At 41.7% G+C, this 15,000-nt stretch overlaps 1 protein-coding gene across 1 annotated transcript in view; it reads left to right on the top strand.

Moving 5' to 3' along the window:
* Positions 1-15,000, top strand: part of exd3 (exonuclease 3'-5' domain containing 3) — a 100,909-nt gene that overhangs the window by 23,128 nt on the left and 62,781 nt on the right. Inside the window, exons 3-10 of the mRNA XM_058412685.1 lie at positions 3,443-3,507; positions 3,625-3,972; positions 12,573-12,626; positions 12,697-12,836; positions 13,507-13,613; positions 13,831-13,904; positions 14,267-14,305; positions 14,809-14,975. Coding sequence (XP_058268668.1) covers positions 3,443-3,507; positions 3,625-3,972; positions 12,573-12,626; positions 12,697-12,836; positions 13,507-13,613; positions 13,831-13,904; positions 14,267-14,305; positions 14,809-14,975 — 994 coding nt within the window. The remainder of the gene's footprint in view (positions 1-3,442; positions 3,508-3,624; positions 3,973-12,572; positions 12,627-12,696; positions 12,837-13,506; positions 13,614-13,830; positions 13,905-14,266; positions 14,306-14,808; positions 14,976-15,000) is intronic.

Genomic DNA, 15,000 nt, shown 5'->3' with positions numbered 1-15,000 from the left:
CTGTGTGTGTGTACAGGTTAGACTGTGACTGTGTGTGTGTGTGTGTGTGTGTGTGTGTGTGTGTGTGTGTATGTACAGGTTAGACTGTCACTGTGTGTGTGTGTGTGTGTGTGTGTACAGGTTAGACTGTCACTGTGTGTGTGTGTGTGTGTGTGTGTGTACAGGTTAGACTGTCACTGTGTGTGTGTGTGTACAGGTTAGACTGTCACTGTGTGTGTGTACAGGTTAGACTGTGACTGTGTGTGTGTGTGTGTGTGTGTGTATGTACAGGTTAGACTGTCACTGTGTGTGTGTGTGTGTGTGTGTGTACAGGTTAGACTGTCACTGTGTGTGTGTGTGTACAGGTTAGACTGTGACTGTGACTGTGTGTGTGTGTGTGTGTATGTACAGGTTAGACTGTCACTGTGTGTGTGTGTGTACAGGTTAGACTGTCACTGTGTGTGTGTGTGTGTGTGTATGTACAGGTTAGACTGTGACTGTGTGTGTGTGTGTACAGGTTAGACTGTGACTGTGTGTGTGTGTGTATGTACAGGTTAGACTGTCACTGTGTGTGTGTGTGTGTGTGTGTGTGTACAGGTTAGACTGTCACTGTGTGTGTGTGTGTACAGGTTAGACTGTCACTGTGTGTGTGTGTGTGTGTATGTACAGGTTAGACTGTCACTGTGTGTGTGTGTGTGTGTGTGTGTGTATGTACAGGTTAGACTGTCACTGTGTGTGTGTGTGTGTGTGTGTGTACAGGTTAGACTGTCACTGTGTGTGTGTGTGTGTGTGTGTACAGGTTAGACTGTGACTGTGTGTGTGTGTGTGTACAGGTTAGACTGTCACTGTGTGTGTGTACAGGTTAGACTGTGACTGTGTGTGTGTGTGTGTGTACAGGTTAGACTGTCACTGTGTGTGTGTACAGGTTAGACTGTGACTGTGTGTGTGTGTGTGTACAGGTTAGACTGTCACTGTGTGTGTGTACAGGTTAGACTGTGACTGTGTGTGTGTGTGTACAGGTTAGACTGTCACTGTGTGTGTGTACAGGTTAGACTGTGACTGTGTGTGTGTGTGTGTGTACAGGTTAGACTGTCACTGTGTGTGTGTACAGGTTAGACTGTCACTGTGTGTGTGTGTGTGTGTACAGGTTAGACTGTCACTGTGTGTGTGTGTGTGTGTATGTACAGGTTAGACTGTCACTGTGTGTGTGTGTGTGTGTGTGTGTACAGGTTAGACTGTCACTGTGTGTGTGTGTGTGTGTGTATGTACAGGTTAGACTGTCACTGTGTGTGTGTGTGTGTGTGTGTGTACAGGTTAGTCTGTGACTGTGTGTGTGTGTGTGTTCAGGTTAGACTGTCACTGTGTGTGTGTTCAGGTTAGTCTGTGACTGTGTGTGTGTGTAAAGGTTAGACTGTGACTCTCTGTGTGTGTAAAGGTTAGACTGTGACTGTGTGTGTGTGTGTGTGTGTGTGTAAAGGTTAGACTGTGACTCTGTGTGTGTGTAAAGGTTAGACTGTGACTCTGTGTGTGTGTGTGTAAAGGTTAGACTGTGACTCTGTGTGTGTGTGTGTAAAGGTTAGACTGTGACTCTGTGTGTGTGTGTTTGTGTGTGTGTAAAGGTTAGACTGTGACTCTGTGTGTGTGTGTAAAGGTTAGACTGTGACTCTGTGTGTGTGTGTTTGTGTGTGTGTAAAGGTTAGACTGTGACTCTGTGTGTGTGTGTGTAAAGGTTAGACTGTGACTCTGTGTGTGTGTGTGTGTAAAGGTTAGACTGTGACTCTGTGTGTGTGTGTGTGTAAAGGTTAGACTGTGACTCTGTGTGTGTGTGTGTGTAAAGGTTAGACTGTGACTCTGTGTGTGTGTGTGTGTGTGTGTGTAAAGGTTAGACTGTGACTCTGTGTGTGTGTGTAAAGGTTAGACTGTGAATCTGTGTGTGTGTGTAAAGGTTAGACTGTGACTCTGTGTGTGTGTGTAAAGGTTAGACTGTGACTCTGTGTGTGTGTGTAAAGGTTAGACTGTGACTCTGTGTGTGTGTGTAAAGGTTAGACTGTGACTCTGTGTGTGTGTGTAAAGGTTAGACTGTGACTCTGTGTGTGTGTGTAAAGGTTAGACTGTGACTCTGTGTGTGTGTGTAAAGGTTAGACTGTGACTCTGTGTGTGTGTGTAAAGGTTAGACTGTGACTCTGTGTGTGTGTGTGTGTGTGTGTAAAGGTTAGACTGACTGTATGTGTGTGTGTAAAGGTTAGACTGTGACTCTGTGTGTGTGTGTAAAGGTTAGACTGTGACTCTGTGTGTGTGTGTTTGTGTGTGTGTAAAGGTTAGACTGTGACTCTGTGTGTGTGTGTAAAGGTTAGACTGTGACTCTGTGTGTGTGTGTGTAAAGGTTAGACTGTGACTCTGTGTGTGTGTGTTTGTGTGTGTGTAAAGGTTAGACTGTGACTCTGTGTGTGTGTGTGTAAAGGTTAGACTGTGACTCTGTGTGTGTGTGTGTGTAAAGGTTAGACTGTGACTCTGTGTGTGTGTGTGTAAAGGTTAGACTGTGACTCTGTGTGTGTGTGTGTGTAAAGGTTAGACTGTGACTCTGTGTGTGTGTAAAGGTTAGACTGTGACTCTGTGTGTGTGTGTAAAGGTTAGACTGTGACTCTGTGTGTGTGTGTAAAGGTTAGACTGTGACTCTGTGTGTGTGTGTAAAGGTTAGACTGTGACTCTGTGTGTGTGTGTAAAGGTTAGACTGTGACTCTGTGTGTGTGTGTAAAGGTTAGACTGTGACTCTGTGTGTGTGTGTAAAGGTTAGACTGTGACTCTGTGTGTGTGTGTAAAGGTTAGACTGTGACTCTGTGTGTGTGTGTAAAGGTTAGACTGTGACTCTGTGTGTGTGTGTAAAGGTTAGACTGTGACTCTGTGTGTGTGTGTAAAGGTTAGACTGTGACTCTGTGTGTGTGTGTAAAGGTTAGACTGTGACTCTGTGTGTGTGTGTAAAGGTTAGACTGACTGTATGTGTGTGTGTAAAGGTTAGACTGTGACTGTGTGTGTGTGTGTGTGTGTGTGTAAAGGTTAGACTGTGACTCTGTGTGTGTGTAAAGGTTAGACTGTGAATCTGTGTGTGTGTGTAAAGGTTAGACTGTGACTCTGTGTGTGTGTGTAAAGGTTAGACTGTGACTCTGTGTGTGTGTGTAAAGGTTAGACTGTGACTCTGTGTGTGTGTGTAAAGGTTAGACTGTGACTCTGTGTGTGTGTGTAAAGGTTAGACTGTGACTCTGTGTGTGTGTGTAAAGGTTAGACTGTGACTCTGTGTGTGTGTGTGTGTAAAGGTTAGACTGACTGTATGTGTGTGTGTAAAGGTTAGACTGTGACTGTGTGTGTGTGTGTGTGTGTGTGTAAAGGTTAGACTGTGACTCTGTGTGTGTGTGTGTGTGTGTGTAAAGGTTAGACTGTGACTCTGTGTGTGTGTGTGTGTGTGTAGGTGATGACGTGGCCATACTGAGAGAGCAGCTCTGTGAGTTGTGGAGCAGGAAGGATCTGGAGGAGGTGAGAAATCAGAACATCTCTCAGCACTGTTCTGCTGATCTTCATGGTCCTGCAGTCATGTTGTGTTTTTTATCTGTTTACGGTTACATTTCATTACACGCTTAATTTTCTCTCTAGCTGAGACGACAGGCCGTGTTCGGGTTCTCCCAGTTCTGCTCACCCCTGGCTGGGCTCCTGACGCTGCTGGACGGATGCCCCAGTGTCCAGAAGAGCAGGTCCATCACGCTGACTCAGTTCCTCCTCACCGAGTTTGTGCGATGGAGATGCGGTCAGGCACGGGGCAGTCTGAAGGAGCTGGAAGACGAGGAGGAGAAGAGGAACCTGCAGCTTCGTGCTATAGAGCTCACAGCATCACAGCCAGGGTGCATGGAGCTCCTGCTGGAGATCTTCGAGCTGAAGAACCTGGAGAAGAACCTGCTGCTGGAGCACGTGGCCTTGCTGCAGAACAGCGCCTGTTTCAGAGAGGTTCAGACCTCAGCTTTTATTTAGTCTCTTCCAGGTTTTTTTTTTTTTTTTTACTTCTGATGTGTCAGAACATGGAGTCAGGATGGATTGAAGCGAGATGTTTCCAAGAACAGATTTAACCTCAGGGCAGAAATTAAACCTTCACAGATATAATTGGTGCTGAAGATCCTGCCATCTATTAAGTTATGCAATGGTTTTATGCAATCCCCTTTTATTCGGACGCTTAAAGAGCTCCAAACACCACCAGGAGGATGTGTGTGTTTTATTCCTCAAACACACACACACACACACACTCAAACGCACACAAACACACTCAAACATGCAAACACACTCACACACACAAACACACACAAACACGCTCACACACACAAACACACTCAAACACACTCACACACTCAAACACACACACACACTCAAACACACACAAACACACTCACACACACTCGCACACTCAAACACACACAAACACACTCAAACACACTCACACACAAACACACTCAAACGCACACAAACACACTTAAACGCACACAAACTCACACACAAACACACTCACACACACACACACTCACACACAAACACACTCACACACACTCACACTCAAACACACACAAACACACTCAAACACTCAAACACACTCACACACTCACACACTCAAACACAAACACACACACACTCAAACACACTAACACACTCAAACACAAACACACAAACACACACACACTCACACAAACACACTCACACACAAACACACACACACTCAAACACACTCAAACACACACAAACACACTCAACACTCAAACACACTCACACACAAACACACACACACTCAAACACACTAACACACTCAAACACAAACACACAAACACACACACTGAAACACACGCAAACACACTCAAACGCACACAAACACACGCAAACACACACAAACGCACACAAACACACTCACACTCACACACACAAACACACTCACACACACAAACACACTCAAACAAACTCAAACACGCACAAACACAAACACACACAAACTCACACACACAAACACACACAACACACTCAAACACACTCAAACAAAAACACACACAAATACACTGAATCACACACACTCACACACACTCACACACACAAACACACACACTCAAACACACTCAAACAAAAACACACACAAACACACTCGCACACTCAAACACACTCAAACAAAAACACACTCAAACACACACTCACACACTCAACCACACTCAAACAAAAACACACTCAAACACACACAAACACACTCAAATACTCACACAGTCAAACACTCAAACGCACACAAACACACTCAAACACACAAGCACACTCAAACACACACAAAAACACTCAAACGCACTCAAACACACTCACACACAAACAAAAATACACTCAAACACACACTCTCACACTCAAACACAAACATACACAAAAACACTCAAACACACTCACACACAAACAAAAATACACTCAAACACACTCAAACACTCAAACGCACTCAAACACACTCAAATACTCAAACGCACTCAAACACACTCAAATACTCAAACGCACACAAACACACTCAAACACAAACGCACACAAAAACACACAAACACACTCAAACACATACAAACAAAAACACACTCAAACACACACACTCACACACACAAAAGCACACAAACACACTCACACACACAGACACTCAAACACACTCAAACACACACTCACACTCAAACACACACACAAACACTCAAACGCACTCAAACGCACTCAAACACACTCAAACGCACACAAACACACTCACACACACTCACACACACTCACACACTCAAACACTCAAACACAAACACACACACACACTCAAACACACACTCACATGCTCAAACACACTCAAACACACACTCACACTCAAACACAAACACACACAAAAACACTCAAACGCACTCAAACACACTCAAATACTCAAACACACTCAAACGCACACAAACACACTCACACACAAACACACTCAAACGCACACACAAACACACACAAACACATTCAAACGCACACACAAACACACTCACACACACAAACAAAAACACACTCAAACACACACAAACACACTCAAACGCACACAAAAACACACAAACACACTCACACACACAAACACACACACACAAACACACACACACAAACACACTCAAACACACACAAACACTCACACACACACACAAACACACGCAAACACACACAGACACTCAAACACACACTCACACACTCAAACACAAACACACACAAAAACACTCAAACGCACTCAAATACTCAAACACACACAAACACACTCACACACACAAACACACGCAAACACACACACACTCAAATACTCAAACACACTCAAACAGAAACACACTCAAATACTCAAACACACTCAAACAGAAACACACTCAAATACTCAAACACACTCAAACACAAACACACTCAAATACTCAAACACACTCAAACACAAACACACTCATACACACTCAAACACAAACACACAAACACACTCAAACACACACTCACACACTCAAACACACTCAAACACACACTCACATGCTCAAACGCACACAAACACACTCAAACGCACACAAACACACACAAACACACTCAAACGCACACAAACACACTCAAATACTCACACACTCAAATACTCAAACGCACACTCACACACACAAACACACACAAACACACACAAACGCACTCAAACGCACACAAACACTCACACACACAAACACACGCAAACACACACACACACACACTCAAACACACTCAAACAAAAACACACTCAAACACACTCACACACACTCACACACAAACAAAAATGCACTCAAACACACACTCACACACTCAAACACAAACATACACAAAAACACTCAAACACACTCACACACACTCACACACAAACAAAAATACACTCAAACACACTCAAACACTCAAACGCACTCAAACACACTCAAATACTCAAACGCACACAAACACACTCAAACACACTCAAACACAAACGCACACAAAAACACACAAACACACTCAAACACATACAAACACACTCAAACACACTCAAATACTCAAACGCACACAAACACGCTCAAACACAAATGCACACAAAAACACACAAACACACTCACACACACAAACACACACACACAAACACACACACACAAACACACTCAAACACACACAAACACTCACACACACACAAACACACGCAAACACACACAGACACTCAAACACACACTCACACACTCAAACACAAACACACACAAAAATACTCAAACGCACTCAAATACTCAAACACACTCACACACACACACACACAAACACACTCACACACCCAAACACACGCAAACACTCACACACACTCAAATACTCAAACACACTCAAACAGAAACACACTCAAATACTCAAACACACTCAAACACAAACACACTCAAACACACACTCACACACTCAAACACACTCAAACACACACTCACATGCTCAAACGCACACAAACACACACAAACACACTCAAACGCACACAAACACACTCAAATACTCAAACACACTCAAACACACACTCACACACACAAACACACACAAACGCACACAAACACTCACACACACAAACACACACACACAAACACACTCAAACACACACACACAAACACACGCAAAAACTCTCACACACAGACACTCAAACACACACACACTCAAACACAAACACACTCAAACACACACTCACACGCTCAAACACACTCAAACGCACACAAACACACACAAACACACTCAAACGCACACAAACGCACTCAAACGCACACAAAAACACTCACACACACAAACACACACACACAAACACACTCAAACACACTCGCACACACAAACACGCAAACACTCAAATACTCAAACACACTCAAACACTCAAACACAAACACACTCATACACACTCAAACACACACTCACACGCTCAAACACACTCAAACGCACACAAACACACTCAAACACACACAAACACACACAAACACACTCAAACGCACACAAACACACTCAAACGCACACAAACACACTCAAATACTCAAACGCACTCAAATACTCAAACACACTCACACACACTCACACACTCAAACACAAACACACACAAAAACACTCAAACACACTCAAATACTCAAACGCACACAAACACACTCAAATACTCAAACACACACAAACACACTCAAACGCACACAAACACACTCAAACGCACACAAACACACTCAAATACTCAAACGCACTCAAATACTCAAACGCATACAAACACACTCACACACACAAACACACTCAAACGCACACAAACACACTCAAATACTCACACACTCAAACGCACACAAACACACTCAAATACTCAAACGCACACAAACACACTCACACACACAAACACACTCAAATACTCAAACACACACAAACACACAAACACACTCAAATACTCAAACACACACACTCACACACACAAACACACTCAAACGCACACAAACACACTCAAACGCACACAAACACACTCAAATACTCAAAGGCACTCAAATACTCAAACGCATACAAACACATTCACACACACAAACACACTCAAACGCACACAAACACACTCAAATACTCACACACTCAAACGCACACAAACACACTCAAATACTCAAACGCACACAAACACACTCACACACAAACACACTCAAATACTCAAACACACACAAACACACAAACACACTCAAATACTCAAACACACACACACTCACACACACAAACACACTCAAACGCACACAAACACACTCAAACGCACACAAACACACTCAAATACTCAAACACACTCAAACGCACCCACACACAAACACACTCAAATACTCAAACGCACACAAACACTCACGCACACAAACACTCACACACACAAACACACTCAAACGCACACAAACACACTCAAACGCACACAAACACACTCAAATACTCAAACACGCACAAACACACTCAAATACTCAAACGCACACAAACACACCCACACACAAACACACTCAAATACTCAAACACACACAAACACTCACGCACACAAACACACTCAAACGCACACAAACACACTCAAACGCACTCAAACGCACACAAACACACTCAAATACTCAAACACACTCAAATACTCAAACACACTCAAATACTCAAAAACACTCAAACACACACAAACACACTCAAACGCACACAAACACACTCAAATACTCAAACGCACTCAAATACTCAAACGCACACAAACGCACTCAAATACTCAAACGCACACAAACACACACTCAAACGCACACAAACACACTCAAACGCACACAAACACACTCAAATACTCAAACACACTCAAACGCACACAAACACACTCAAATACTCAAACGCACACAAACACACTCACACACAAACACACTCAAATACTCAAACGCACTCAAATACTCAAACGCACACAAACACACTCAAACGCACACAAACACACTCAAACGCACACAAACACACTCAAACGCACACAAACACACTCAAACGCACACAAACACACTCAAATACTCAAACGCACTCAAATACTCAAACACACTCACTCACACTCAAACGCACACAAACACACTCAAACGCACACAAACACACTCAAATACTCAAACACACTCAAACGCACACAAACACACTCAAATACTCAAACACACTCAAACGCACACAAACGCACTCACACACACAAACACACTCAAATACTCAAACGCACTCAAATACTCAAACGCACTCAAACGCACACAAACACACTCAAACGCACACAAACACACTCAAATACTCAAACGCACTCAAATACTCACACACTCACACACAAACACACGCAAACACTCACACAAACACTCAAACACACTCAAATACTCAAACGCACACAAACACTCAAATACTCAAACACACACAAACACACTCAAACGCACACAAACACACTCAAATACTCACACACTCAAATACTCAAACGCACTCAAATACTCAAACGCACACAAACACACTCACACACACAAACACACTCAAACGCACACAAACACACTCAAACGCACACAAACACACTCAAATACTCACACACTCAAACGCACACAAACACACTCAAATACTCAAACGCACACAAACACACTCAAACGCACACAAACACACTCAAACGCACACAAACACACTCAAACGCACACAAACACACTCACACACACAAACACACTCAAATACTCAAACGCACACAAACACATTCACACACACAAACACACTCAAACGCACACAAACACACTCAAATACTCACTCAAACGCACACAAACACACTCAAATACTCAAACACACTCAAATACTCACACACTCAAATACTCACACACTCAAACGCACACAAACACACTCAAATACTCACACACTCAAACGCACACAAACACACTCAAATACTCACACACTCAAACGCACACAAACACACTCAAATACTCAAACGCACTCAAATACTCAAACGCACTCAAATACTCAAACGCACACAAACACACACACACACACAAACACACTCAAATGCACACAAACACACTCAAATGCACACAAACACACTCAAATACTCAAACACACTCAAACGCACACAAACACACTCAAATACTCAAACGCACTCAAATACTCAAACGCACACAAACACACTCAAACGCACACAAACACACTCAAACGCACACAAACACACTCAAACGCACACAAACACACTCAAACGCACACAAACACACTCAAATACTCAAACACACTCACACACACTCAAACACACTCACACACACACAAACACACGCAAACACTCACACAGACACTCAAACACACACTCACACACTCGAACACAAACACACACAAAAACACTCAAACACACTCAAATACTCAAACGCACACAAACACACTCAAATACTCACACACAAACACACTCAAACGCACACAAACACACTCAAATACTCACACACATACTCAAACGCACTCAAATACTCAAACGCACACAAACACACTCACACACACAAACACACTCAAACGCACACAAACACACTCAAATACTCAAACGCACTCAAATACTCAAACGCACACAAACACACTCACACACACAAACACACTCAAACCCACACAAACACACTCAAACGCACACAAACACACTCACACACACAAACACACTCAAATACTCAAACGCACACAAACACACTCACACACACAAACACACTCAAACGCACACAAACACACTCAAATACTCAAACACACTCAAATACTCAAAAACACTCAAACGCACACAAACACACTCAAACGCACACAAACACACTCAAATACTCACACACTCAAACGCACACAAACAAACTCAAATACTCAAACGCACACAAACACACACAAACACTCTCAAACGCACACAAACACACTCAAACGCACACAAACGCACACAAACACACTCAAACGCACACAAACGCACTCAAATACTCAAACGCACTCAAATACTCAAACGCACACAAACACACTCAAACGCACACAAACACACTCAAATACTCAAACACACTCAAACGCACACAAACACACTCAAATACTCAAACACACTCAAATACTCAAAAACACTCAAGCACACTCAAGCACACTCAAACACACTCAAACACACAACACACACACGTATTCAAAATTCCAGAGAGAATAAACACACACAGCGTACAGTGGCCTCGTCAGGAGGAACGCTCAGGGCAGGGATCATTAATCATTCTGCTGCAGTCCAAAATGAGACCTGCCCTAAAAAATACGTTAAAAAAAGAAGGTGAAAAGGTTTTTTTAAAAAAAGTAAAAAAAAGAGACATAAAAATAAGAAAAATAAGTGAAAATAGTTTTAAAATGTTTTAAAAATAAGTTAAAACAATAAGTTAATAATCTGTTTAAAAATAAGTTTTAAAAAACGTTTTAAAGAAACGTTAAATAATAAATTTAAAAAGAATAAAAAAAAGTTTAAAATAAGTTTAAAAAATAAAACAAAAATGGAGATTAAAATGAGATTTGTATTTTATGTATTTCTTTCTTAAACACTATTTTGGATTTTATTTGTTTTAAAATATTGTTTGTATTTAATTTGTTTATAAAATACCTGTTTTATTTCTCATTAATTTGTAAGTCTTATTTTTATTTTATTTATTTTTACCCTTTCTGTTTTTTCTATTCATTTCTATTTTATAGAATTTTTTAAATTTTATTTTAGATTTTATTTATTTCTTTATTATTTAAATAATTTTTTGATTTATAAGTATTTATATTTGCAGGTCTTCTTTTTAAGACGAGGAAACTCTCTGTACCTTTAGTAGGGCTCTATGAATATGCATAAATATGCAAATTAGATACCACTATCAGGTCTTCCAGCTAAATATCACTAACATTAGCTCACACCTAAATGTGTTAAACTTCCTGAATAATGAAATCAATTTATTACCTTAAATGAATTCTGCTACCATGGCAACCACTAGACAACGAGAACTGTTAGCTTAAATACCCAGATTTGAGGATATAAACGTCACACTTTGATTTTCTTCCAGCTAAAAGATGAAATATTGCTAGAATTTTCTGTGATTAACAGCTGGACTGAGTGCGGTGTGTTTCCTCTGCAGGCCGCGATGCTTGGCATGAAGTTAGAACTTCAGAAAGAACTCAACATGGAACAGGTCAGTAATAAAAAACCCTCCATTCCCACAATTCCTGTTTTTCTCGCCTCACCCCCTCTCGCTCTCTCAGATGTGTGTTCCTCTGATCCTGATGGACAAGCTGACCATGGCCGAGGCGTACGTTCAGGATCATGCTGACCTACAGGAGCGTCTGATCCTCCTGCTGGACTCGTGGTGCGGTCCAGACTTTAACCTGGAGAAGGTGCACAGGTGAGGAGATGGACGTCAGGAGACTTCAGACTGTAGAAGAGAAATCCAGCGTTAGCACGCACGCATATAAAGTGTCAGTGACGCTCGGTGGCCGGTGTAAATTACACGCTTGCATCGTGTTGGAGTTACACTAATTACACCTTTCCAGGTTGTAAAAAACGCTGAACTTGTAATCACCAGTTGGGAATTTTCTGGAATGTGAGCCATCAAAAAAATGTTAAAGGCAGTGAAGGAAAGGTGAGAGTGTCAGGATTTAAAGATCATTTTATATTACTGAATATAAAATATAATATACTGAATAAAATTTGAATTTGATTTGAATTTGAATATACAGTAAACAATGGAGGAGGTGTGACCTTAGTATCTTACAGTGATGGAGGCGTGGCGTCACTGTATCTTAGTGAAAGGGGGCGTAGCCTCACTGTATCTTAGTGAAGGAGGTGTGGCCTCAGTGTGTCTCTGTGAAAGAGACATGGCCTCATTGTGTCTTAGTGAAGGAGGCGTGGCCTCTGTGTCTAAGTGAAGGAGGTGTGGCCTCAGTGTGTCTCAGTGAAGGGGGTGTGGCCTAAGTATGTGTGTCTGTGTCTCTCTGTAAATGTGAGTGTATGGGTGTGTGTGTGTGTTTTTATTAAAACTTGTTAACCTTTATTTTGTTCTTTTCTGTTTGCAGGCAGTTTCCTTGTTTGTCGCTTTCCAAACACCAGACAGACCAAATCCAACCCAAGCTGCTTGTTAGACACGTCTTCCGGCTCATGGAGAAATTCAGCATTGATCCTGGTGTGTCTGTTAGTGTGTGTGTGTGTGTGTGTTTATACAGTGTGTGTGTGTGTGTGTGTGTATGTGTTTATACAGTGTGTGTGTGTGTTTATACAGTGTGTGTGTATGAATCATGATTTCTAGCTTCCTCAGATATTGAATAGTTTTGATAATCAGTTGATTGAAGTTGTTTTTTTATTAAATCTGGGACATAAATGTGTGTGTGTGTTTCCTGTAGGTCTGTGTGTGAACGCTGTCTATAAGAGGAAACTGGATTCTCTGAGGTTTCTCATGTATAAGAGGTTTGGAGAGGTGAGAGACGGAAAAATCACAAAAGCTTGAAGTAATTAATAACTTTAACCATAATGATTATAATTTTTACTACGTTGTTGCTCTGAGTTAATTAATAAATAAAAATGATATTTCGTTTAATAGCTAATTAATTATTAATGCACCTAATACACACTCCATGTGGTGAGACCATAAAGGTTAAAGGGGCAGTCAGTGAGGTTTAAAGGTGTGGTCAGTATAACTGAAAAAAAAAAATTCTTGACGTGAGTAAAATATCTAGAGTTAGTGTTATTAATCTTATATTTTTTTAAAAGCAGTCTATATTTTTGTAGTGTTTACTATGTTAGATTTTTGTGTGTAGCTGATTTGTGTGTGTGTTGTAGAAAAACATGTCTGAGGAGAACTGGAGGGACCATGTGCAGGTAGAGCTGCTCTCCTCACACACACACACTCACACACACACACACACACACACCTTGTGTAAAACACACACACACACCACACACTCACCCTGTGAAAAACACACACACACCCCTTGTTTAAAACACACACACTGTAGAAAAAACATGCACACACACACAGTATAAAACACAGTATATGTATTTCCCCTTGGTGTAGGAGCAGGTGGGTGGAGTTAGTATAATTAACATATTTTAGATTTTTTATCCTCCAATAGGATGTCCTGGTGTTCACTCCCTTTGGGGTGTTTTATTGGTGTGTGTTGAGTACATTTAAAATACTGAATGTTAATGAGAAGAACAAAAGTATTGGCACCCTTTGACTCATTGCCATTACAACAAACATTATTAGTCTCCGCCCATAACTCCTCTATAAGCCCCTCCCACTTTGACAGCTGAGGTGAGAGTGATGACACATGGGTAGAGATAGTCGAGGGTTTGGGTTAGTGACTGTGTGTGTTTGTCAGGTGACAGTGGACGGCAGTGTAGACCTCCAGGTTGTGTTAGTGGAGCTCTTGGTGAAATACTGTGGACTGGAGACCGCAGCTCAGTGGGCCAAGCACTACAGTGTCCCGAGGGACAGACTGCCCTTCGGGGTGTGGGACACCATGGAGACCCTGTCCTCCAGTCAGCTGTGAGTGTTTTACACACACACACAC

The sequence above is a fragment of the Hemibagrus wyckioides genome, linkage group LG16 (assembly GCF_019097595.1).
Source record: "Hemibagrus wyckioides isolate EC202008001 linkage group LG16, SWU_Hwy_1.0, whole genome shotgun sequence".
In the NCBI taxonomy this organism is placed as follows: domain Eukaryota; kingdom Metazoa; phylum Chordata; class Actinopteri; order Siluriformes; family Bagridae; genus Hemibagrus; species Hemibagrus wyckioides.
The sequence above is the reverse complement of the archived record's forward strand: the minus strand, read 5'-3'. Positions and strand labels throughout refer to the sequence as shown.